Source organism: Thamnophis elegans, chromosome 5 (genome assembly GCF_009769535.1).
Source record: "Thamnophis elegans isolate rThaEle1 chromosome 5, rThaEle1.pri, whole genome shotgun sequence".
Classification (NCBI taxonomy): domain Eukaryota; kingdom Metazoa; phylum Chordata; class Lepidosauria; order Squamata; family Colubridae; genus Thamnophis; species Thamnophis elegans.
The window spans coordinates 44,263,821-44,288,018 of NC_045545.1; the positions used below are offsets into that span (position 1 = coordinate 44,263,821).

Below are 24,198 nucleotides of genomic sequence, written 5' to 3' on the forward strand. Positions count from 1 at the left end.
CCTTCCAACTCTGTCATTCTGTTATGCACTCAAAGGAAAATTTCCACTGGCAAAAGAGTGATGTCTGAGATAGAGGAATAGAGTCACCTCAACAGGAGAAGATGAGTGACAGCTGTACCTTTTGAGAGAAACTGGGCCCACACCCAGCTGCTTCCTGAGAGAAGTAAAACAAGTATTTCTGGGGAAATAAAGAAGAAACAGGGCGGGAGGAAGAGAGATAAGATAGAGTAAAAGTAATAGAAACCTAGGAGTTACACTGTAAAGCGAAACAAGTCAAGAAAGTCTTAACAGTAAATCAATGAGGAATAAGAACAGGATGGGTGAAATGCACTTACAGTCTGAGTGGAGAAAGTTTGAAGGTTAAAAGTGGGTGTGTAATCATAAGAAATCAAAAGTATAAAGGGGTTTGAACTGAAATAAGAAAATATTCTTTTTAGTATGTGAATATCTGATATATTTATATATAATTGTGTAGAATTAACTTTTTTGCACTAAAAATCTAATATCCTGACTGAGTGCCACCATAAATTATAAAAGAACCTAACAATTGAATCTGCAGCAAAGGGTACAAAACAGGGGTCTCCAAACTTGCCAATTTTAAGGCTTGTGGACTTTCTGGTTGGGGAATTCTGATAGGTGAAGTTCACAAGTTTACTCATGTGCACAGCTGTCATCCTGACTTCTTTTTAACACCTCCTCCATCTCCTCCTTTCCCAGAACCTAAATCATTACTCCATATTGGGAAGATATCAGATAACATGATCTTGTTCTTATCACTCTTGTTTTACCTGACTTTTCACAATGCTGTCCATGCCAACCAGATGAACAGATACAGCCGCTGAATCGATTGCAGGTCCCTCCGTTCTGGCAGTTACACTCTAAGATACAGTCAGGACCATATTTGTCAGGAGAACAAGCTGTGGGAAGAACAGAGGGATTAGGGCCTCAACAATTCTATCCATTCTAAAGACCGAGTTTATTGGTCACAGATAATGTGACAGATTACATTTGTTTTAGTTAGAGCCTTTATTAATCTTTCTCCTTCCTGTTGGATATAAAGGTACATGAGTGTATTTTACATGTAGTTTATCTAGTTGTTTAACTGATACCATACAATCAGAAAGAAGGATTTACAATAGGCTTCTTCCCTTCCTATACTATAACATAATTTTTGGAAGGACACTTTTAATTTCCTACCTGGAATTTTTCCATACAATTTTCCTTACTGCAGAACACAACGAGAAGTGGCTTTTTCTGATTTTAAACTATTACAGAAGCCTTTCAATATGTAAGTGTTGCTTGGAAGAGGAAAGAGTCAACTTTATCAATATAGAATTCCTAAACTATTGCTTTCTACTCTCTGTGAAACCGAAATGTTCAAGGGAAATCCTTGTCAATTCCTTTTATAGTATATGGAGAAGTTGCCAATGTCTCCTTTTCACAACTGAGGAAGAAGAAGGATTATTTTTTTTAAATAGCAATTTTTAAAGGTATATGCTATCACATACTATCTTAAAAATAAAATTGAAAGATATTTCATTAGCCTGATTTTTAAAATATGTCTTTCTTGAATTTCCAAAACTAATATAATACATAAATAAATAAAGAAAAATTAGAAAAAAAGAAAAGCAAGAAAAAGAAGAATTAAAAGTGTAAAGGAAAAGCAAAAATATAAGGAAAAGTCGTATAAAAAAGAACAACTTCCAATTTTCTTCAATATAGAAATATACAAATATATAATAAAGTCATATCTTATCCTAAGTTTAAACATTACCATGGTCTTGTTACTTCACCAAAGATAGTTGATGTGACTATGGAGGATAGTGAAGGAAATTGTGACTGGTCAAGGTCAGTATCTGTCACTATCTAAATATAGTCACAAATTGGTACATGTCAACTCTTAGAATTTACCAATGCAAAGTATTTACTTGGCACAAAATTGAAGGGTGTCATAACATTCTTAGCAGTAAAAGGCACAATTTTCTGATAATTGGCAATGTGTGAACTTGATGATTCAGATTGAAAATGATTTCAAGGAGACCAAAAATTCTTTGCACTGTAATTTTGTGTTTCAGTGAGTGAAGAACAAAGCAATCTCTGCAGTGTCCAAAGTATCATGCAGTTTTTGGTGCTGGGATAATGTGAGGAGGGGCAGACAACCCTGTGCCGGGATGGTGAACCTATGGCACGCGTGCCACAGTTGGCACACGGAGCCATTTGTCAGGGTATGCGAGGCGTTGCCCTGTCAGCTGAGTTCAGCCTTTTTTAAAGCCATTTTTCGCCCTCCCCGGGCTCCAGATGCTTTATAGGAGCTGGGGGATGGTGAAAACAGCCTCTCCCACCCCTCCGGAGGCTCTCCGGAGGCTTCAAGAGCTTCCCTGAAGTGCCTGGAGTGTGAAAAACCAGCCCTATGGGCAAACCGGAAGTTTGGGAATGGACTTCCAGTTTGCTCATAGGGTCGGTTTAAGCCCTCCGGAGCCTTCAGGGACCTTCAGGAGGCTTCCCTGAAGGCTCCGGAAGACTAAAAACAACCCTCCGAGCAAACCAGAAGTAACTTCCAGTTTGTTCATAGGGTCATTTTTAGTCCTCCGAGCCTTCAGGGAAGCCTCCTGAAGGTCCCTGAAGGCTCTGGAAGGCGTACGGGGGGTGGGGAGGCTTTTTTCACCCTCCCCAGGCTCCTATAAAGCCTCTAGAGCCTGAGGAGGGCAAAAAAAGCATGCAAAAAATGAGGGAGTGCCTGTCATGTGTGCATGCGCACTGGGGGTCGCACGTTGCATTATGGGTGTGACACGCCTGCACACGACCCCCCCTGCGCTCCCTCCGCTTATGGCATGCGAGCCAGAAAAGATCCGACATTGCTGACCTAGTGCTTTCCAAATATTTTGGATTTCAGTTCCCATCAGCCCTAGCCTAATGGCAGAGATGGGATTCTGGAAGTTGCAGTCCAAATCACTAGGATTGTATCAGGTTGCTTAACCCTGAGTTACAACATTCAGAGGCAGGTTGCTACCGCTTTGGTCTGGTTCAGCTGAACCGGTAGTGGAATTCAGGCGTTGGTCGCAGAACCAGCAGCAACCAGGCCTAACACGCCCACAAACTGGTTCCCTCGCCGCTGCTGATGTCACTGCCATGTTGGATTTTAGTGACTGTGCGTGCACAGTTCACTGTAAATTGTTCTGTGCGTTGCGAACCAATACTAAAACTGGCAGCAACCCACCCCTGACAACTTTCCTCCTCAGAAGCAAACAATAATATAGGAGAGAACATTGCCGAAGAATGAGAAAATTCAGCATCAGAAACGGGTGGGCGGTCAGGACAGGGTTTTAAAACATTTTTTTCACTTAGTAGAACTTCCTGCTTATAAGCATCTTTCTTCTTCTGTCTCTATGCTGGAGCCAAGCAGGAGAGAAACTATTTTGAAGAAACAAAAGGAGGAAGCTACTCTCTCCTGGCTATCAGCCAAATGCGCCCCAAACAGAGAAAGCAACAAAGCTTCTGCACCATCCTGTGCCTGGGATGAAGCAGAAACTCTTGTACTTCTTTTCCATATCCAGATTTTTCCAGGGAACATGTGATCGTTCTGCTGATGGTGACAATGAAATCAGAAGTGTACATGCACTAAGCATAATGGCAACAGCTGTTGCTGTTCATTCTTTGTTTTTGTCAGATATAATTCTTGTTTTCTCCTGATTTGTTCGAGTTAGAATGAGTTTATTGCAAAAATGATCTTCATAAATATTATTTTACCTGGATATAAAATAATATAAATATTGCTTTATCTTAACTTACTGAAAAAAACAAATTCTAGTATCTGAACATTTAGCTATAAGGGGTAAAATGTTAGCTTCCTGTTAAATTTTCTACATATTATTCTCAAAGCATTTCAGATAATGGGTTCTTTATTAAGTGAGATTCTAAAATATAAGAAACTGGGTGCCATTAATCCTGATGCTATTTAGTAATTCAGTAAAACCGAAAGTGTAAGGAACAACCTTTGATATCTTTGAGGAATCTCATGAATAAAAAAAGGGCCAAGTCCTACTGAGAATAATACAACAAGGAAATTAATACAGCGTGGTTTTACTAATTTATTTGGGCATTTTTGTGTGGTGGCCCAGTGCTTTCCTTTTGCCTTTTGAACAGTAAGCCAGCTCCTATCTTTCCTTCCTCATTCCACTGTTTGATCACGTTTACTACCTGGGTAAGTATGACAGTATCCCCATGCTGCAATAAATCGATTGTGAGTAGACATACCTGAGTTGCATTGTACTCCACTCCACCCAGCAGCACAGGAACAGCCATATGGGTCAGGCAGACAGAAGTATAAACCTCTGCAGCCTTGCTCACTGAGACACCTCTCTTGGCAGTTTCGCCCAAACTGACCCTCCCTACATGCTGCAAAAGCAAGAAGATTCCTGTCAGAGAATTATTTTCATCTAAGCAATGGTAAAGCCCTGTTCCCAAATCTCTTAAGAACTAATCTCACAATTATACCTTTGCTCACAGGACACTCACTAATCTATCTGCAGAGTTTCAGGGAGGCAATACATTGCATGGTTTTCTACCCACAACTGTTTTTTTTTTTAACAGCAATAACAGTAGACTTATATACCGCTTCATAGGGCTTTCAGCCCTCTCTAAGCGGTTTACAGAGTCAGCATATTGCCCCCAACAACAATCCGGGTCCTCATTTTACCCACCTCGGAAGGATGGAAGGCTGAGTCAACCCTGAGCCGGTGAGATTTGAACCGCTGAACTGCTGATCTAGCAGTCAGCCTGCAGTGCTGCATTTAACCACCGCGCCACCTTGGCTCTTAATTGTTAATTGAAAAGAGTAGATCTAAATCTGTGGTAATCTCTGTGGGATGCCAGAGCATGGACATGGAATTGGCGTTCCACAATTAGATTGCACTAATGAGATGATATGGCCCTCAGCTTCCTCTTCTTCACTTTGTAAATGACAAAAAGAAAAATCTAAAGATGAATAACTTCCAACATCTGCATCCATGCAGTTTCCTTTGCAGAATTATAAAATGGTTTGTCATTGCTTTCTTCTGGGTTTTTTTAAATTTTAATTTTACCAGACAATGCATGCCCTGTTCGGTTATCATTTCAGAGATACTTCCTTCCTAAACTGAGAAACAGAATGACCACAGGTGGGCAAAAAAGCCATAGGAGCAGGGGTGACTTCTGACTTCCTGTTGGCTTTCCAATTGAGTTGTGAGATGCTTTCCCATCCTTGTGGGAAGCTGCAGAAAGCATTGGAAAGCTTCCTTCCTTCCTCCCTCCCTCCCTCCCTCCCTCCCTCCCTCCCTCCCTCCCTCCCTCCCTTCCTTCCTTCCTTCCTTCCTTCCTTCCTTCCTTGTTGCATATACATACAGTGATATACATCACATACAGATATACATATATCAGGGATGGGTTCCTATGCGGACCGGTACCAGTTCACTCACACACACGTTTTGCTGGTCGTGCGTTACTTGCGCATGCACAGTTCACTGAAAATGTTTGTATGCATGCACAAAGACCATTAAAAGGTAATAAACAAGATGCCAGCAACACCAACGGAGAATGGGGAACTGGTTTGGGGGCATGGCCAGCCTGGCTCACTGCTGGTTCTGTGACTCAGACCAGATGATCACTACCGGTTCAGCTGAACCGGGCCGAACCTGGAGCAACCCACCTCTGACATACACATTATGTACTCTCTCTTTTTCTCTCTCTCTGTATATGTGTATGTGTATGTTTATATGTATATGTATGAGTGTTCAGCAAGTATTGCAAGCCCAATTGGCAAAAGAAAGCTCAGTACCATATTGGTTGGAAACCAATGTGGAAGAGGCCTTCATCATGCAGTAGATAAACAATGGCTAAAATGATGATGATCGTGTGTGTGTGTGTGTGTGTGTGTGTGTGTGTGTCTGCATACACATATATACCCATGAGCATACGCAGGCAGACACCCACACACATGAGTCTATATATCCTTCTCTTGCGATTCATTTTATTCCCTCCCTCATTTGTCCCCAAGTAAGAACAGCCCAAAAGGGAATAAGAGCAGAGGAGATCAGGGTATTCTGTCTATGCTATCACTGATTCACATTTTCTACAGTCTGCAAAATGTACAAAAAAAAGACAGGAAGTCACTCAATTTTTGACCCCTCATCAATTTTCCAGTGAAGATCCTTCAAAGATAGCTACTTCCTTTGACTAGGCCATTGGTGATAATACGCTGTTGATGCAAAAAGGAATGTTTATCCTGTAACATAGCATTAGCTCATTGTAACAGCATTGCCAAAAAGGCACTAAGAGTTGTTAACCTAATCTTGCAAAATGTCTTCTCCCGTAATATTGTACTGCAAACTCAGGCTTACAAAATCTTTGCCAGACCAATTCTCGAATATAGCTTGTCTGCCTGGCATCCACACTGTATAAGGTAAAGGTTCCCCTCTTACGTACGTGCTAGTCAGGGGTGGGTTTCGACCGGTTCGCACCGGTCCCTGCGATCCGGTTGGTCGCCGAACCCGGAAGTAAGTAACTTCCGGGAACGGCGAAGCCCCCCCCCGCGCCCGCGCGCGCCCGCACACCCGCGCCCGCTCCTTACCCGGTTTTTATGAATTCTGCGCTTTCCACGCATGCGCAGAATGCATACAGCGCCTGCGCGATCCTCCAGGAGCAGCTGGAGCATTGCGCAGACGCTAGTACGCATGCGCGCACCGCGTGCATGCGCCCTCACGCCACGTGCGTGCGCGAGGATGCCACGTGCGTGCGCGAGGATGCCGCGTGCGTGCGCGAGGACGCCACGTGCGTGCGCGAGGACGCCGCCAGCCTCGTTCCAACCGAACCCCTGGTGCTAGTCATTCCCAACTCTAGGGAACGGTGCTCATCTCCGTTTCTAAGCCGAAGAGCCAGCACTGTCTGATGACAATTCTGTGGTCATGTGCCCAGCATGACTAAACGCTGAAGGCACACAGAACACTACTACCTTCCCACCTGAGGTGGCTCCTATTTTTCTACGTGCATGTTTACATGTTTTCGAACTGTTAGGTTGGCAGAAGCTGGGGCAAGTAGTTTACTCCGTTACCTGGTGCTAGGGATTCGAACCGCCCAATTGCCGACCCTTCCGATCGACAAGCTCAGTGCCTTAGCCATTGAGCCACCGAGCCACCATGACCCCCCACACTGTATATCGGACATTAATACAATAGAATGGTTCCAGAGGTATTTCACGAGAAGAGTACTTCACTCCTCTGCTCACAATAGAATCCCTTACACCACCAGGTTCAAAATTTTGGGCTTGGACAACCTGGAACTATGCTGCCTATGGTCTGACCTAAGCATAGTACACAAAATTATCTGTTACAATGTCCTACCTGTCAACTACTACTTCAGCTTCAACCTCAATAATACATGGGCAAACAATAGATATAAACTCAAGGTAAACCGCTCCAAACTTGACTGCAGAAAATATGACTTCAGCAACAGAGTAGTCAATGCCTGGAATGCTCTATCTGACTCCATTGTTACATCCTCAAACCCCCACAGCTTCAACGTTAAATTGTCTACTGTGGACCTCACCCCATTCCTAAGAGGTCCATAAAGGGGGTGGCATAAGTGCACCACTACCGTCCCTGTCCCACTGTCCCCATTTATTTGTACTCATTTCCTTGTACATGTCCATGTTTATACTTATAACTGTTATCTTGTACATATTCAACAAAGTAACTAACTAACTAAATAAATTGCAGATTGGGTCAGCTAAGTCACATTTTATCATGTGATGCTGTACGTAGAATCCTACTCCTTTTTTTGTACACCACAGGGCAGGTCACAAATCAAGTTTGAGTAGCAAATATGGATTTTGGACTTTCAGTGGCAAACTGAAGTCATTTGGGGTCATTTAAAACTCAAAAGCAAATCAGTTAAACTTGGTATGTATATTTTTGGATTTCATACTCTCTTAAGGCTTGGAAAGAGGTGGGGGACACAAAATTCTCAATTCTGGTCCCCACTATTGCATTTAATCACCAGACATATTCCTTGCAGCCCATGAAAACTACTATAATAAAGATTTTCTATATAATCCTGATTTTGAAGTTCAGTTTATGTCTTAGGAACATCCATTTACACTAGAACAATGACATGGGGCTTCTAACCTTTTTCACAGCGGGTACCCATGAATCCCGGAGGACAGATACATTCTCCCACAATGTGATGGCAGATGCCTCCATTCAGACAATCAGGACAGTCTTTGTCACAAAATGAGCCCCATTTCTTGGCTGCACAACCTGGAGAAACAGGAAATATAATGATATGAAGTTTCCAGACAACACCAGAGAGGAAAAGTTACTGTAGAGTCACTCACAACGTTCAAGTATAATTTCATACATTGTGTACTCTATCTCCAGCAGCCACCTCAGGAAATGACTTGTGTGTTAAAAACAGGACTTCAGATCAGCCTAAGAATCATTTTTATTCAAATTTCTTTATATCAGTGTTTTCTAAATGAATGTCCTTCACTGGCCATGCTAATTGGGAATGGTAGCTGCACTCCCAGCATATCTGGAACACATCACACAGGGAAAGACAGTTTCATGGTCACTTGTGAATCATCAAATCATAAGACACTGAGTAATGTGTATTTATTTGTGAATTGCATATATATAATAACAAAATTAGGTACAAAAAAAGTCAGGTACTCTTCGACTTATGCCCACAATTGAGCCCAAAATTTTTGTTGCTAAACAAGACAATTGTTAAGTGAATTTTGCTCCATTTTATGATCTTTCTTGCCACAATTGTTAAATGAATCACTGCAGTTGTTCAGCTGATAACATGGCTGTAAAGTGAATCTGGCTTCCCATTGACTACTTGTCAGAAGGGAATCACATGACCCTAGGACACTGTAATTGTCATAAATATGAACCAGTTGCCAAGCACCTGAATTTTGATCACGTGACCATTGGGTTGCTGCAACAGTTGTAAGTGTGAAAAATGGCCATAGGCAGAGGTGGTATTTAGCTGGTTCTGACCGGTAGCGGAAATTTTGAGTAGTTCGGAGAACCGGCAAAAATAATCTCTGGCTGGCCCCACCCCCATCTATTTGCTGCTTCCCAAGTCCCAACTAATCGGCTGAGTCTTCTTTTGTTGCCCTGCACAGGAGAACGGAGCTGAAAAGCAGATGGTGGGGTGGGGAGGGAATGGGGATTTTGCAGTATCCTTCCCCTGCCATGCCCACCAAGCCACACCCACCAAGCCACACCCGCATAACCAGTAATAAATATTTTTGAATCTCACCCCTGGTCATAGGTCACATATTTCAATGCAGTTGTAACTTCAAACAGCCATTAAACAAATGGTTGTAAGTTGGGGACTACCTAAAGGCTGCAATTCTTACTGAGCACTTTGATAAATGTTACAAAAAGCATATGGTAATCCCATTCAGCTTTGTCCTGCTTGATTTTATAAGCAACTATTTGAAGGGGCTGGAGAAAATAAAAAATTCTAAAAATAGTTGTGATATCATGCATTAAATAAAAATAGGACATCAAGTGCCCTCCAGATTCATTGGATTCCAACTCCAACAATCCTTGGTTGCACAATATAGTATCAGGCATTTTTGGAAAAAAATGGATGAGTTGAATTTTTCCTTATCTCTGTTGCATACAAAAGGGCATTTCTGCAAATGAAGATGATCAGAACATTAAAATGTTCTTTCTGAACAATTAGAAAAAAGAGAAAAGCATTGCTCTTTTTCGGAATACCCATTTGAGAATAATTTTTTTTAGTCTGGAAGACGTCTGATGTTTTGAACTATGCTGTTAACATTCTTGACTAGTAAGAGAGATTGGTTTGTGTAGTTTTTGAGCAGTAGGTTGGGAGATGCAGTTTTAAGAAGATGCATTCTTCTCTTTAAGCAGGAGCATCCACACAAATATGTTAGGAAGCATTAAACGGTTGCCTTAGGTATGCACAGTCTCACCTCGCACGATCAGTCTGAAAAAGGCACTTGACAAAGGGCTGTCCTCTATAAATGTGGCGCTGTAAATCCCACCATCAGCCATGGTAACAGTTGACAGGACCAGAATGGACTTATTCTCCTTTAACTCACCCTGGTGCATTGTGTCGTAGTAAGTCCCTGCACAAAAAAACAAAAGAAAGAAAAAGAAACAATAAAAAAAAAATAGAAAAAGCCAAGGTTGATGAACAAAGAAATACTACTGAAATAGAAATACATCTTTTGGAATATGATTTGCATGCAGAGGTGTGAGAGGGTCATTAAGTTGGATGTTGCTATTAGGAAGGCGGATAGAATAGTAAAGGAACTAAGCAAGTCCAAGGTTCCCATTTTGAAGCCAATAAATAGATTCATGTGTGGATGACCATTCATAATGGATCAATGGTTTCTATAGCACAGTGGTTTTTAATGTTTGGTCTGGGGACACCTGGTTTTGTGTGTCCCTGAAACACTTTCAGGGTGTCCATCAAGGTAAATAAATAAACATGTTAACATTTCTCAGTTTTAATTCCTAAGTCAGTGAATATCAAGAGATATAACCTTCACACACCCAAATTCATTGGGGTCTTGAATCATTATTAAGAATAGAAAAGTTGTACATCAGCAGAAAAACTCAAGCTTTAAGAGTTTTTTTTCCAAGAAGGAGTTGGATGTCTTGGAAAAAGCTAAGATCCTATCACAGACATGCAGTTAGATGATGGGAGCACTTGCCATTCCTTTTCCACCAGATGTCTGTTTTCTTCCCATTCTTTATCCTGGCAACCAGTATGGCTGATTGGGAAAGACTTATTGTGTGGGTTACTTTCTCTGGGACCAGGTTGGCTGTAACATTGAACAGAAAGAATGGAATTAGGTTACAGAATATACTCTGAAATATTTTGTCTTCCTTGTTTATTAGAGGAACATGGTCTTGATATTGGAAAGAAGACCTCAGATCACCATCATGGCACTTATATCTGGGTTTTCTACCAGATACCACAGCACATCCTGCTTGATGCAACATAGGAAGGACTAGATACATTGCCAGGAAGAAAGGAACATATGTAGAAAAAACATTCACATTTCATTATGTGGGATACAATACTCATTCTAGGGGACTTTTCCCCCCTATTGATAAATGTCTTCCCTTGGAAAAGCTATTAATTTGGAGACTGCAGGCTGTAGGAGTAGGCAGACTGAAGCAAGAAGTTGGATGAGCAGAACAGTCAAAGATGACCCAGAATTTTTTTTCACTCAAATCAATTAGCCAACCACATTACCATTTTAATCTGCCTATTTGCTTCATGTACCATCATTCCATGATGCAACCATCAAATCAGCAAGATATTGTAAAGCAGAAATAATTTGCTTTTGTGCTGACTGTGCTTCTGCTATGAAGAAACATATGTTACTACATCCTATTGCTTGGAAACTCTTCACAGAATGCAGAATGAGCTACCACTCCATTCCTTTGGGGACTAGTTAGTTCCATTGTGGGACCTAGGCTTACTGAGTTTTGCACCTACTATTTTAAAAATATTGTTCAAAGATTCCATCCTCAAGTAGTGCTGAAAGGGAATAGTAGTTCTTGCTATGAATATCATGACTAGCATTATGTGGAAATAGTCCATAGATAGGCAATTCAACATATGAACAAGCACAATGATGACAACCCCACTCCCAGTAATAAAAATTCCTTGTGGGCAAAAACAGAAAATCTGTAATCCCTTCACTTTGGATAGCACCAGCGACAGACATCTGTAAGAACCTGACTATATTTCCTTGTTTAAATCAATATATTGTACAATACAAAATTCATGCTTTTCAAGAGTGCATCTATAAGGGCCCCATGGAAGACTTTACAAAGGTATTTCAAAAACCACCAGTCAGGTAACTGCCTTTTCAGAAATCAGATGTCCAGTTTGCTATGTGCAGTAGTTCTCCCTCCAGTCCGTCTGCCTAGAGGGCGTTGTTCTCATTCCTGATTGGCTATCTGTTTGACAGCCGGTAAAGAGCTGTCAAACAGGGCTCAGCTGTTGCCAGTTAGCTGAGACGCGCAAGTTGTGAATTGCTGCGTTTGGCAACCTGTTAAGCATTAAAGCTGTTAGCATTTGAAAGACCTGGCTTGCCTCAGTCTGTCCACTCGGCGTTCTCCCTAGCTAGAACATTAGCGACGAGGATGGGATACTGAAGTAGAGCCCAGGCAAAGAGCTGGTGAAAGTCACTATTACAGAGCCGAGTCACTCAGAGCTGAAATTCCTCTCAGAGGAACTCACTCAACAAGAGGTTGAGTGAAGTCACTAAACAGTTAGTGGGCCTTGACTGAGAGCTCCTATTTTTACCTCAGGATGGCCTCTATGAACACACTGGCAGTCTTTAATGGAGCCACAGAAACCTGGGAGTCATATATGTCCCGTTTTGAATGCTTCTTGGAAGCAAATGACTATACCAATTTATCTGAGAGCAGAAAGAAATTGTGTTTTTTAAACGTGTGGCACACAGATGTTTAATATGGCAGGCACATTAGTGGCTCCCCTGTCAGTGCACACAGTGTCGTGGGATGAGTTAATGGCCAAACTCAAGAAACATTATGCCCAGCACCGTCCTGGATTGGCCACCAGCAAGCTTTCCACAGAAGGAACCAGTGTAAAGGGGAATCGATCAACGAATATGTAGCAGCATTGAGGGCCGCAGCTCTGCATTGCAATTTCAGCGACCTGGATGATGTCCTTCTGGACCAGATCGTCGGTGGTGTATGAGACCTCCGTATACAGCACCGGCTACTGGCCAAGCCAGACCTGACCTTGCAGACTGCGGTAGATGAAGCCCGAGCGATGGAACTGTCAACACAATCAGCAGAGGAGATCCAGAGAAAATCAAACCCCCAATTCACAGGAAAACCATTTGAAGTCCACTATGAAGATGCCAGCCCAGATGTAACAGATGAGGACGACGAAGTGCACCGGTTAAAGGCAGGACAGATGAGAGGTCGTCAGGATAAGCCCCCAGTCCCTCTAAATAGTTGCCCAGGTTGTGGGGGAAAACATGCTAGAACAGACTGCCAGTTTAAAAACACAGTCTGTCTGCGCTGTGGCAAACGGGGCCATTTAGCAGAGCAGCTGCCCCTTGTGCTAGTGCTTTTCAGGGCTCATCATCAAATACAAATGCATACCCGAAGAGAACAAACAGATTCCCATGAAATTTTCTCCCAGGAAAAGAGAAAATTGTTTCTCTGCATAGGATGATGACCAGGAGACTGAAATTGATCAGTTCTCTTTTAGTGCTAAGGGGAAAATCTTTATCACAGTAAGATTAGAGGGCAGTCTATGCCCCATGGAAGTAGATACTGGGTCAGCTGTTTCTATAGTGTCCTGGACAATTGCCAAGAGGCTCATCCCTAGTCTAGTTAAAGAGCAGCTAAAGCCCTGTTTGTTGAGCCTGAAGGATTTCCAAGGAAATCCAATCCCAGTGTTGGGAAAACGCTATTACAAAGTGTAGTTTAAACAATTCTGTAGGAGTTTACCCTTTATTATTGTACAGGGTCACCACCCCAGCCTACTGGGGCTGGAATGGTTTGAAGCCCTAGGGTTGTGAGTCACTGGCATCGACCAAATTCAATGCAACCCCTACCTTGAATTATTAACCAAGGAATTTCCGGACGTTTTTGGGGAAGGTCTAGGAAAATACACTGGCACACCGATTTCATTTAATTTGGACCCTCAGGTCCCTCCCATGCAGACCTGAGGGTCCAAATTACGCCACGCAGATGGACTGGAGGGAGAACTACTGCACATAGCACTCCTTCACACTTAGAATGTGCACGAGTAATCTTCTAAGTAGACTGGGCGGTGCCGGACCAGGAGAGGCCTTCTTTGCTGCAGGACCTGACGACACTGGAGTGGCACTGTGAAGATCAGGTAAGTCTATAGTTGTAACCCTAACATCATGATGCAGATCTACACACACAGACACACACACACAAATACACATTGTGGGTATCTGTGAAAAGAAGAGCACTAAGGCTCTTCTGTTTTCAGTCTCATTAGATAAGTTTATCATTGTTATTAAGTGAGTTACAAAGGAAAATCATTTACTGGTCTTGTGAATCTGAAACCGAAATGTTTAAACAATCCTGAGAGAAATGGCTAAAAGTGAGATTGCTGTGAGGCTTCAAGCCCCTTCATACATGATAATTTGCTGATTTCTTAAGAAATATTAAAATCAATTAAAAGTATTGGTCTATACTAAATTTAACCACATCCAATGAAATGTTGAATTTGTCATTGGTTGTACTGTCACTTTCTACAAGTTTTATGAGATTGCAGCAGCTACTCATAACAAATAAGTGTTTTCACTATTGACTTATATTTAAGTTTATATTGCTTGCACAATAGTAAAAGACATTTGGGTTTGACAAGAACGCTGACTTTTGTTTGCACAATTGTAGGTTTACTTTCTAATTACTGTCTAATTTTGTGCCTATTTTAATTTTTTTCTTGACTATTCTTTTTATGTTGTGTCTGTTTGTTGTGGTTCTGTGGATATTTGCTTTTGAACAGCTATAGTGACGCCTGCAATGCTTTTATTAGATCTGACATTTTACATGTCATTATGGGAAGGAAGAGATCAAAAAAGTATCGAAGGACAACATAAAGGTGCAATTTAACCCACTGGGTGGGTTTGAAATAAGAAATGAAGAATTATAATCAGTCAGTGGTAGGGATGTTCTGATTTTGACCAACAGTGTAACAGAGCAAAATTATTTGAGTTGGCTTCTTATCAGTAGAATTTACACTTCAGAGAAGCTTATAAAAAGTTTAATAGAAATAAAACAACTAATTATAAAAGATTTTTGAGAACATTAAAGTCTGAAGACAGGAAGGAAGAGAGCTTAGTAAACCTCTTTGAGAGATAACATTGCACCATCTAGAGCAGTATTTATCAACCTTGGTGACTTAAGTCTGTGGACTTCAACTCCCAGAATCCCCCAGCCAGTGGGATTCTGGGAGTTGACATAGATATTTCTTTACTGTTAAAAGGAGCTGGGTTTTAAAACCTGTGAAGTACAGAAGCATAACACACACACAATTTATACTGTTGTTATAGTTATACCCTAACTTTTATTTAGGCACTCAAGGTGGCATACACAGTGTTTCTCTCAGTTGCCCTTTAACAGTGACGTGCAGTCAGGAGAGGCAGAGCCTCACCGCTGTCATTATGAAAAGAAAAAAAATATAAAAGGAAAAAGGTAAGAGCTGAGATCAGGCTGAGCTAGTTGCTGCCAGAGTCACCGTGGATGATTCTGCTTAGTGCTTAACTGTTTAAAAAAGCCTCTAAAAAAGCGCCCTCTACAGGAGAAGGCAGAAGAACGATATGCCTCATCTATTCTGACTTTAGGGGTTTTATGATCACTCGAGCAGAGTTAAGCAAGGGTTAAAAGCCCAAAAATTCTAAACATAGATGAGGCACGTCATTCTCCTGCCTCCTCCTGTAGAGGGCACTTTTTTAGAGCCTTTTTTAAACAGTTAAGCAGAGTCATCCGTGGTGACTCTGGCAGCAACTAGCTCACCCTGACCTGAGCTCTTGCCTTTTTCCTTTTACATTTTTTTTCTTTTCATGATGGCAGGCAAGAGCAGAGTTGAAATCCTCTCTGAAACAGCTGTAAAAGGTAGGTGTTGGTCGGAGGGAGGGGGAGGAATTCAAACTTCATCCTCCTGGTGTGGGGCTTTGGGCAAAGGCTAGAGGGAAGTGCTCTCCCTTCCCAAGTGTAGTTTGATTGCAGGCAGAGCCACGTTGTCTTTTCAAATCTGTAATCAGTGAAGCTGGGCTGGATCCTTCCGGGGCTGGGGGAAAGTGTATGTGCTCCAGTATGGCTCTTTGACTGGCTTCCTGCCTCTTCCTGTGGTCTCCCTGACTCCCTCCAATCCAACTTTGTGTGTGTGTGTGTGTGTGTGTGTGTGTTTGAGAGGGGGGAGGGCGGGAGAGAGGGAGGAAGGAGGGGAAGGGAGAAGAAAAAGAAAAAGAAAGAAGGAAACTTATTTTGCAAAGGAGAAAAACAAATGCTGTCACTTTAAATCAGAACTGAGCATACCTGGCTGTGGAATTCTGGGAGTTGAAGTCCACAAGTCAAAAAAAATTTGTGTCAGTGCCTCACCAGCCATAAACCTCACCGCACGTCACTGCCCTTTAACCAGTGTCGTGCAGTCACTAGAGGCAGGGGAGGCGGGGCCTCACCAGTCTCCTGAGGAAAAGGAAACTATTTTTTAAAATAATTAAAAAGGCCAAGGTAGTTGCTCCCAGACTCTAAGTCACAGTGACTCTGAGTCTGCTTAGTGCAGTTAGTAGGAGGAGGCTAGAGAACTATGGGCCTCCTTTGCATAAGGAATTTTTCGCCTTTTAAGAGTTAACCAAGGGTTAAAAAGCAAAAAATTCTGTATGCAAATGAGGCACGTGATTCTCCCGCCACCTCCTGCAGAGGGCACTTTGTTTAGAGGCTATTTTAAAACATTTAAGCAGAATCATCCACGTGGTGACTCTAGCAGCAACTAGCCTAGCCTGCCTGGCCCTGGCTAGACCAAGTCTTGCATTTTTGACGCAGCTGGAAGGTATGTGGGTCAGAGAGAGGGGGCAGGGGGAATTCAATTTATTTGTAATGTAAGTACAATTGTAATGTAAGTACAATTGTAATTTGTTTTTATTATGTGTATGTGCGTGCGTGTGTATGTGTGGGGGGGGTTTAGCCGCCTCTGCTGGCGCGTGGGCTGGCACATCTATTTTTATTTTTCATTTTTCATTTTTTTCATTTTTTTCATTTTTTATTTTTTTCATTTTTCATTTTTTTCATTTTTTTCATTTTTTATTTTTTTCATTTTTCATGTTTTTCATTTTTTTCATTTTTCATTTTTTTCATTTTTTCATTTTTCATTATTTTTCATTATTTTTCATTATTTTTCATTATTTTTCATTATTTTTCATTATTTTTCATTATTTTTCATTTTTCATTTTATTTTTTAAAGCCATGCCGCCTTGGCGCGCCATAGAGCGAAACATGTCCTGGTTTGTGGCCGGGCGGCATGCATTTTAAAGTGCAAGCGTGCCACCCGGCCACAAGCCAGGACATGTTTCACTGAATGGCAGCCGAGCCCTGCCAGCACTCTAAAGTGCCGGCATGCCTTTAAAGTGCTGGCTCGCCTTCCGTGCCGGCCAGCCCAGAAGGCAAGCCGGCACTTTAGAGCTCGGCCGCCATTCAGCAAAACATGTTTTGCTGAATGGCGGCCGAGCCCTGCCGGCACTCTAATGCCTTCCGGGCCGGTTGGCCATTCAGCGCTCGCACCCAGCGCTCGCACGCCCACTGGACGGCGCCGGGGAGGAGAGGAACTGCGCAGGTCCCGCCGCTGATGGTACGGGCGAGGGCTGGCCGGCTGGGGGTGGGGGTGGCTGCTGCCGAGGCCTCCAGCTTTGCAATCCTGGGCGGGGAAGGCGAAGGTTCGCTCCGGAGCTGTGGAAGACCGTTGCACTGGGAGGCCTTCGTCCCAGCGATCCCCTGCTCCCCCCATTCGGGTTACCCCCGAACCCAAAGGAGCCTGGGTGCAAGGATGCAGGCCAGGGAAGACGGGGTTTGGGGGCTCGGAGGAGGAAGGGGCGATCTCCCCCTCCGTTCATCTGTCCCGCTGCAGAGCTCCTCCCAGGGGAGGGGGAGGCGGCGAGTGCGCTGATCCCCGTTTGCAAGACCAGCCCTCCGCCTTCTTGTCCCGTTGGGAAGGGGGGTGGGAGACAAGAAGGGGGCAGGCTGACCTCGCCGCTTGCATTTCCCCTATTCCCCCCTCCCAATATAGGTGCAGAGAAAGAGCCAGGCTTCAGAAAGGAAAGGATATTTTTAATAATTTTCTTTGTCTGAATATGATTTCCCATTGAGAAAAAGGGGAGTTTTAATTCCTCACCAGTAAAAAAAAAAAATTAGTCTTTGAAGGGCCCTTGTGTGACATCTGCCTCTGTTTGTGTGTGTGTGTGTGTGTGTGTGTGTGTGTGTGTGTGTGTGTGTGTGAGACATCAGTGTCTCACCAGCCATAAACCTCACCGCACGTCACTGCCTTTAACTATAGCCCAGTACCAGTTTAACACCTCCACCACGACACCACATTTGCTCAGAACATTGGTGCTATTGGTTATTATTTTCTTATTGACTGACAGATGAATCTCTGGTTCTCTTAGCTATTTTTGTGTTTTCCCAATCCGGATGGGAGATCTGTGCCTCTCCTTATGTGAAAATTGTGCTTGATGAACTGGATGAAGAGGTAGAAAGAATGTGTATTCTCAAATTTGTAGACGATACAGTTTTGGTGGAATAGCTAAGACCTTAAAAGGCAGAGAGAAAATTCAAAATAGGAATTTGATAGATTAAAGAAATGGGTTGCAAATAACACTGAGACATTTCACAGAAAAGAAGGTAAGCACAACAGTTAGGATAAAAGGCAAAAGGGATATTTGACTATGAATATGATATGGCTGATATGCATGCATGCATGCATGCATACATACATACATACATACAATCATACATGCATACCAGAGGTGGGTTGCTGCTTGTTTTACTATAGGTTCTCTTCATGCATGCGCCAAATGCATGCTGTGCATGCACAGAGTTCAATATAAATTGTTATTTGCGCATGTGCAGAACAATTTACAGTGAACTTTGCATGTGTGCACACTACTACACAGCATGCTGGCAATGGGAGCGGCAACCAGGGAACTGGTTCAGGGGCATGGCCAGCCTGGTCACTTCCAGTTCTGTGACCCAGGCCTAAATTCCACTACCAGTTCGGCTGAACCAGGCTAAATTTGGAGCAACCCACCTCTGATACATACATACAATTGCATACTGCAATGGCAAACTTTCAGTTTCAGCCTTTAAATTTCAGAAAATAATGATTCCAAAGTACTTTATACTAACACAGTTTCCACTTTATGTATTGGGTCCAATTCAAGATACTGCTGTCAGATATAGATTTAGAGAACGTGGAATAGATTCAGAGAAGGGACATGAGGATGAGCACAAAACCAGCAATAAAGGTTTATAAAAAGAAATTAAATAAACTGGAAATGTTGAATCTTAAAAACAAAAGACTCAGAGGGACAAGATGAAAGGAAATCATAGAGAAGATGTTCTCTATTAGCCCAGAATGCAACAAATAGGACAATGGATTTCAGTTGGATGACACCAGATTCTGATTCAATTTTAAAAAAATGTGGAAAGGAATAGCAGTATGACAGAATTGCAAGTATTATCCAAAAATGTGATGAATTTCTCTTCCCTGAATATGGTCAAGTGGAGATGGCTGTGGATCATGTCATTTGAACTTCTAAACAAATTTAGAGATTAGATTTGCTGGTCTATTTCCACCTTAACTTATTTGCAAGGTGTGTGTGTTGGTGTGTGTGTGTTTTGAGTTGTGTGTTTGTGTGTGTGTGTGTGTGTTTGAACAGAAGTGTATTTGGTGCAGTAGGAGTAGTTGGAGACGAGTGGAAACAGCTTTCTAGGAATTAAAATATAAACTATATACATTTTCTTCTGTTACAGATCAAGTAGGTTCTTTGCATGCCTAACCCACCAGACATAACATAAGTATGCTATGCTCAATTCCACACAAGCAATAGAAAAGCAACAACCTAGTGTGTAAAAGGGGTCATATCATGACAAAAAGCATTACATCACATGAGATAGGAAGTAAACGTTGAGAAATGTTCATTTGAAAACATTAATTCAAGGACTCAAGTGTAGATCTCTTCTTCATTGTCACATGAATCAATCTGTCACACTTACCGTTAATGTCGTTGTGTACATAAACAACTCTAGTTTGCTCTGACTGTGTCTTCCCCAGGCAATATGTGATGCCCACGAGGCCTGCTCGGGAAAAACCTCGCATATGCACTTCCTTGCTGCTGTTCCTGTATATCTGGAACTTGGATGTGGTCTTGATCATGGCATTGTCTCTGTCAATCTGGAGGCTGATGTTCCGCTCGCCTGTCACACAGGACAGGTAGAAGTGGTTGTGTGAGGGACTCAGAACATTGGCCACCAGAGAGATATCCAGAATTGCACCTGCATCAAAAGAACCAAAGCCGCCATCTTATGGACATGGAGAGCAGATAATTATACACATGATTGAAATGACTCAATGCTAAATCTTGCCTTGATTATGTCAGATAGTATGAGTCTTGCCTCTCTCTCCTAGAAAAGGTAAAGTTAGAGGAGGAAAACCTCAAACTCAGGCTTAGAACTCATAGAGTGTAAGCAAAAAAGTATAAAGAAAAATACTAAACAAACAATACTAACGGAAACTATTATTATTTAGTCCTCTGGTTTTTCAAAATGGATGAGGCTTTTCAATACTCATAGCCACCTAGTTTTATAAAAATAATGAATAATAAACAGACCAATAGAATAATGTAATATTACTATCATCATCGTCATGTAAAATGCTATTTCTCAGTTATAAATCGGGAGTAAACATCACTAGTACACTCACTAGCACTGATGATATCACTTAGTCAGGTAATGAAATGTCTACAAGCAAACAAGCAAGCTCAGAGAACACCAAGGACTCCATAGTAGATTCTAGTCTGGTTTCATTTCTCTTAGCATCCATTCTCAGTCACCTTTTATACCCTATACCAGGGCATTTTTCTGGATTTTTTTTCTCCATAGTCTCTGCTCTTATCTGGTCCATTTTCATATTTGATTTTTCCTTTACTGACATTTTCCCCCAACCAACTTTGGTCCCATTAAGTTTTTTGGAGAATTTTTGTGCAGATGGACAGAGTTATGACCCTACTTACATAATTTCAGCCCAATATTTTGTTACACTTGTAAAGTATAAAAAGAATGCTGAACCATAGTTATAAAATTATACTAGGCAGTGATGAAAATAATTGTAAAACTGTCTATGCATCCTGAGGATTTATTCATATGCATTTCTGTGAGATACAGCTCCTCTTCATAATATATTAATATATTATTATATAAAAATATATTATTATATAATACATATAATATTAATATATTATTATGATCACTATTTGGGGTCCCCAGCTCAGATTTCCCTATAGTAGATGGCATAATCCCAGCTAAACTAATTTCAAGCATTCTATTTCTTTTTTGCAATCTTTGTTCCTTTGGTTGGGTTGTTTTTGTGCTGGTTCTTTGTTTCTAAATGGTTTTTAAAAATGTAAATTTTTCTGGGTTACTGGGAGTTGGATGGCTTATACATTTTAATAATATTTATATTATATACTTTATATAAATTAATTACAATAATTATTGAGTGGTTTTTAAAAAAATATTAAATATGGATAATGATATTCTGTATCATTGTACATTTCTTTCCAATTAAGTGTTATATGACATTCTGATGTTATTTCTCATAAAAATATTAACTTTGGTCTGATGTTCTACAGATGGGAATGCTGAAGTTTGAATTCTCCCATGCTGGCCAGTTAAATCACTTTGTAATAGAGAAAATAAATTATGGGCCCTTTATATTCGTTGTTCAAACAGCATTGGCAACAATATATATTACATTCTTCCACTCCCCTCTTACACACACCCACACATACTCTTTCTGATAAAATTCTTCAAGCTCCTATTTTTCTTATTAGTAAAAATTAGTAAGATTTTTTTTTAAGAAAAAGTTTAAATCCCAAATCCAGCTACTAGTTTCCTGTTGAGTCCTCATCAGAACCTTATCCATCTTAAGACCTAAAGTTTTGGGTGGAGCCCCAGGCCTACTGCTAGAAATTCCCACTTAGTTTTAATACTAAATGTAGATAGAAGGAATATTTTGTAAAATACATAGAAGCTGATTATATCAGTTATATCAGTTATATTAAAATTTCAATAAAAATTAAGGCAGATTTATTTTTTAGTCTCTTCATTTCTTAATACGGGTCACAATCTTTGGTGGAATTTTGCCTTCAGCAAGGTACTCAGAGCCTGCATATATGGCTCAGGAAAGGTAGCACTTTCCTGGGTTGGCTAAGCAAGACTGAGTATCTTCCAAAGTGAGAAGCTGCTGATTACATGTTTGATAGTGGCTTCAACATCTAGATATAAATAAAAGCAACGCAACACAAGAGGACATAAAGTGATTTGTCTGTTTCACTGCACCTTTCAAAATTACTTTTCTAAGTAACACATTTTATTAAGGGGCACAGACTTCTGCATGTGATAAAGTGAGCCACATTTTTTTTCACAATATCTGTTAATCCAAAACAGTGAAGCAGAGCCATGCCGAGCCTTCTGGTTTTTTGCCACCATGGGTTAACATGGTTCTGTCTGCTCTGTTGATTATTTTCACTGTTATCCCCCAGCTTTCAAACTAGACTGGCAGATGCTATTGGTCTAGCTAACTGTGAAATATAAAGAAGAAAATGCACACATGACTTGTTCTACCTAGAAATGTCATTTTTCAAAAGAAGTATCAGAAAGTTCTGTTCTCTGTGCCCCTGGCTATAAGGAGTTTGGTGGGGGTTAACCCCCCCCCCCCACTATTTCTAGGATCTCTTTTGGGTTGCCGTCTCTTTGATTCTGATAACAAAGAAAAGGTGTTGGGTATTACTTTCAATATGGACTCCAGTGATGATAGTCTTTCTCCACTGGACTAGATTAACGACTCATAGTGTCCAAGGTTTGGCCATTGGAGTGACAGTTCAAATATTTTTTTCTATTCCTCAGTATTTTATTGTTCATTTTTAAACAATGTTTTAAGGACCCTATACTGCATGCATTTTATAACATTTGCTTCAGTTTGAATTGATTTGTTTTAATTTTTGCATTCCATTTTATTCCTTTTTTTCATTTCATGATTTTTTTTAACCCAGCTTGTGAGCTACCCAGTTCACTTTGGTTCTTTGATATAATAGTTGACATAGAAATGTGGATGACAGGTAAGACATAGTTAGGTAAGATATAGGAAAATTGTTTGTTTATTCATTTGTGTAATTTGTATAGCTGCACATTTCAAACTAGTGAGTCGGGGGCAAGGGGTGAACCATTGTAAAAATAATTAAAAGAGATTTTACCTGTCAGGTGCCAGAAGAAGCTGAGAAGGCCAATTGTATCCAATCTCATTTTCAGAAATGGGCTCAATGTCAGGAGAATTGAAACATCACTATTTCAGAAGAAGTAGTAGTATTAAGAATTATTTCTGTTATTTCTCAATTGCTGTATGTATCTTTTAAGCTTGTTGTTCTTGAATCCTCCATTCTTCACCATAAGTAAAACAGTTACAAGGAAATTGTCACTAGATCAACCAGAATAAATCCATAGTTCTTCAGTTTGAAGGAACTCAGCAGAGTAACAGGAAAAATTCCACTTAGGTAGTCACAGAAATTAGATTTTTCTTTTTAATTCCAGAAACTTCATTCATTCAAGAGTTCACATTGGCACCCAAAGGCCTAGCCACATTTTAGCTTGTGTTTATCGCCACATGTAGCTATCGGGCGAATATAATCCTGTTGCTTCTTCCATGCTGACTTGGAAGCCTAACTGGAGAGTCTCGGCATGGCCACAAAAGAAAACTGGGCAGGACAGGAAATTGATTAAAAGTGGAAATGGCCTGAGTACAACATGAACGGCTGGGGCTCTGTCAGGAAAAAAAAATTGGCTGGGGTTCAGGCAGGCAGGATGGAGGAATGCCTGGAGGCCCTTACAGACAGCTCAGCACTGTCATGAAATCCTGTTTCTCATACAGCATTTCCTGCTCTCCACCCATTGTTCCATGTCTATGTCGGGATCCTGCCACAGAAGAGATCAGTATAATAGGAAGTCATTGGCTAAGATACCAACTAAGACAGGTGTGACAAATCTCTGGTTTGTGAAATGGCACAACTATTTCATTTAAAGCATCTGATAAGTTGACCCTGTAATAAGCAGCATGCATACATAGAATTCCACTTTTCCAAAAGGAAAAGTATTTCTGCTATGTAATCCATTTATTCAAAGTCACAATGATTAAAACTAGACTGTCCCTTTATTATTCACTCAGATAATTGGGGGGGGGGAATGGTTAGGTTTTACATCTGATTTGCTGTCTAGACCAAGATATTATTAAAGTATTAAAGATGGGGAATTGGGCAAAGTCAATTTCCCCAAAGGGTCTGGTTTCACTTTTCTTCACATTCTACTAAAATGGGGAAGAAAGGGA

General features: G+C 41.2%; 1 protein-coding gene across 4 annotated transcripts in view; it reads right to left on the reverse strand.

Moving 5' to 3' along the window:
• Positions 1-24,198, reverse strand: part of TIE1 (tyrosine kinase with immunoglobulin like and EGF like domains 1) — a 48,579-nt gene that overhangs the window by 19,424 nt on the left and 4,957 nt on the right. For 3 of the 4 annotated variants that reach the window (XM_032218116.1, XM_032218115.1, XM_032218113.1), the window contains exons 2-8: positions 23,075-23,789; positions 19,818-20,096; positions 10,730-10,840; positions 9,983-10,138; positions 8,157-8,288; positions 4,255-4,395; positions 789-917 (exon numbers count right to left, since the gene is read on the reverse strand). In XM_032218116.1, the coding sequence (XP_032074007.1) occupies positions 789-917; positions 4,255-4,395; positions 8,157-8,288; positions 9,983-10,138; positions 10,730-10,840; positions 19,818-20,096; positions 23,075-23,123 (997 nt within the window). In that variant the 5' untranslated portion in view covers positions 23,124-23,789. The remainder of the gene's footprint in view (positions 1-788; positions 918-4,254; positions 4,396-8,156; positions 8,289-9,982; positions 10,139-10,729; positions 10,841-19,817; positions 20,097-23,074; positions 23,790-24,198) is intronic. The other variant, XM_032218114.1, reaches the window with a different exon arrangement.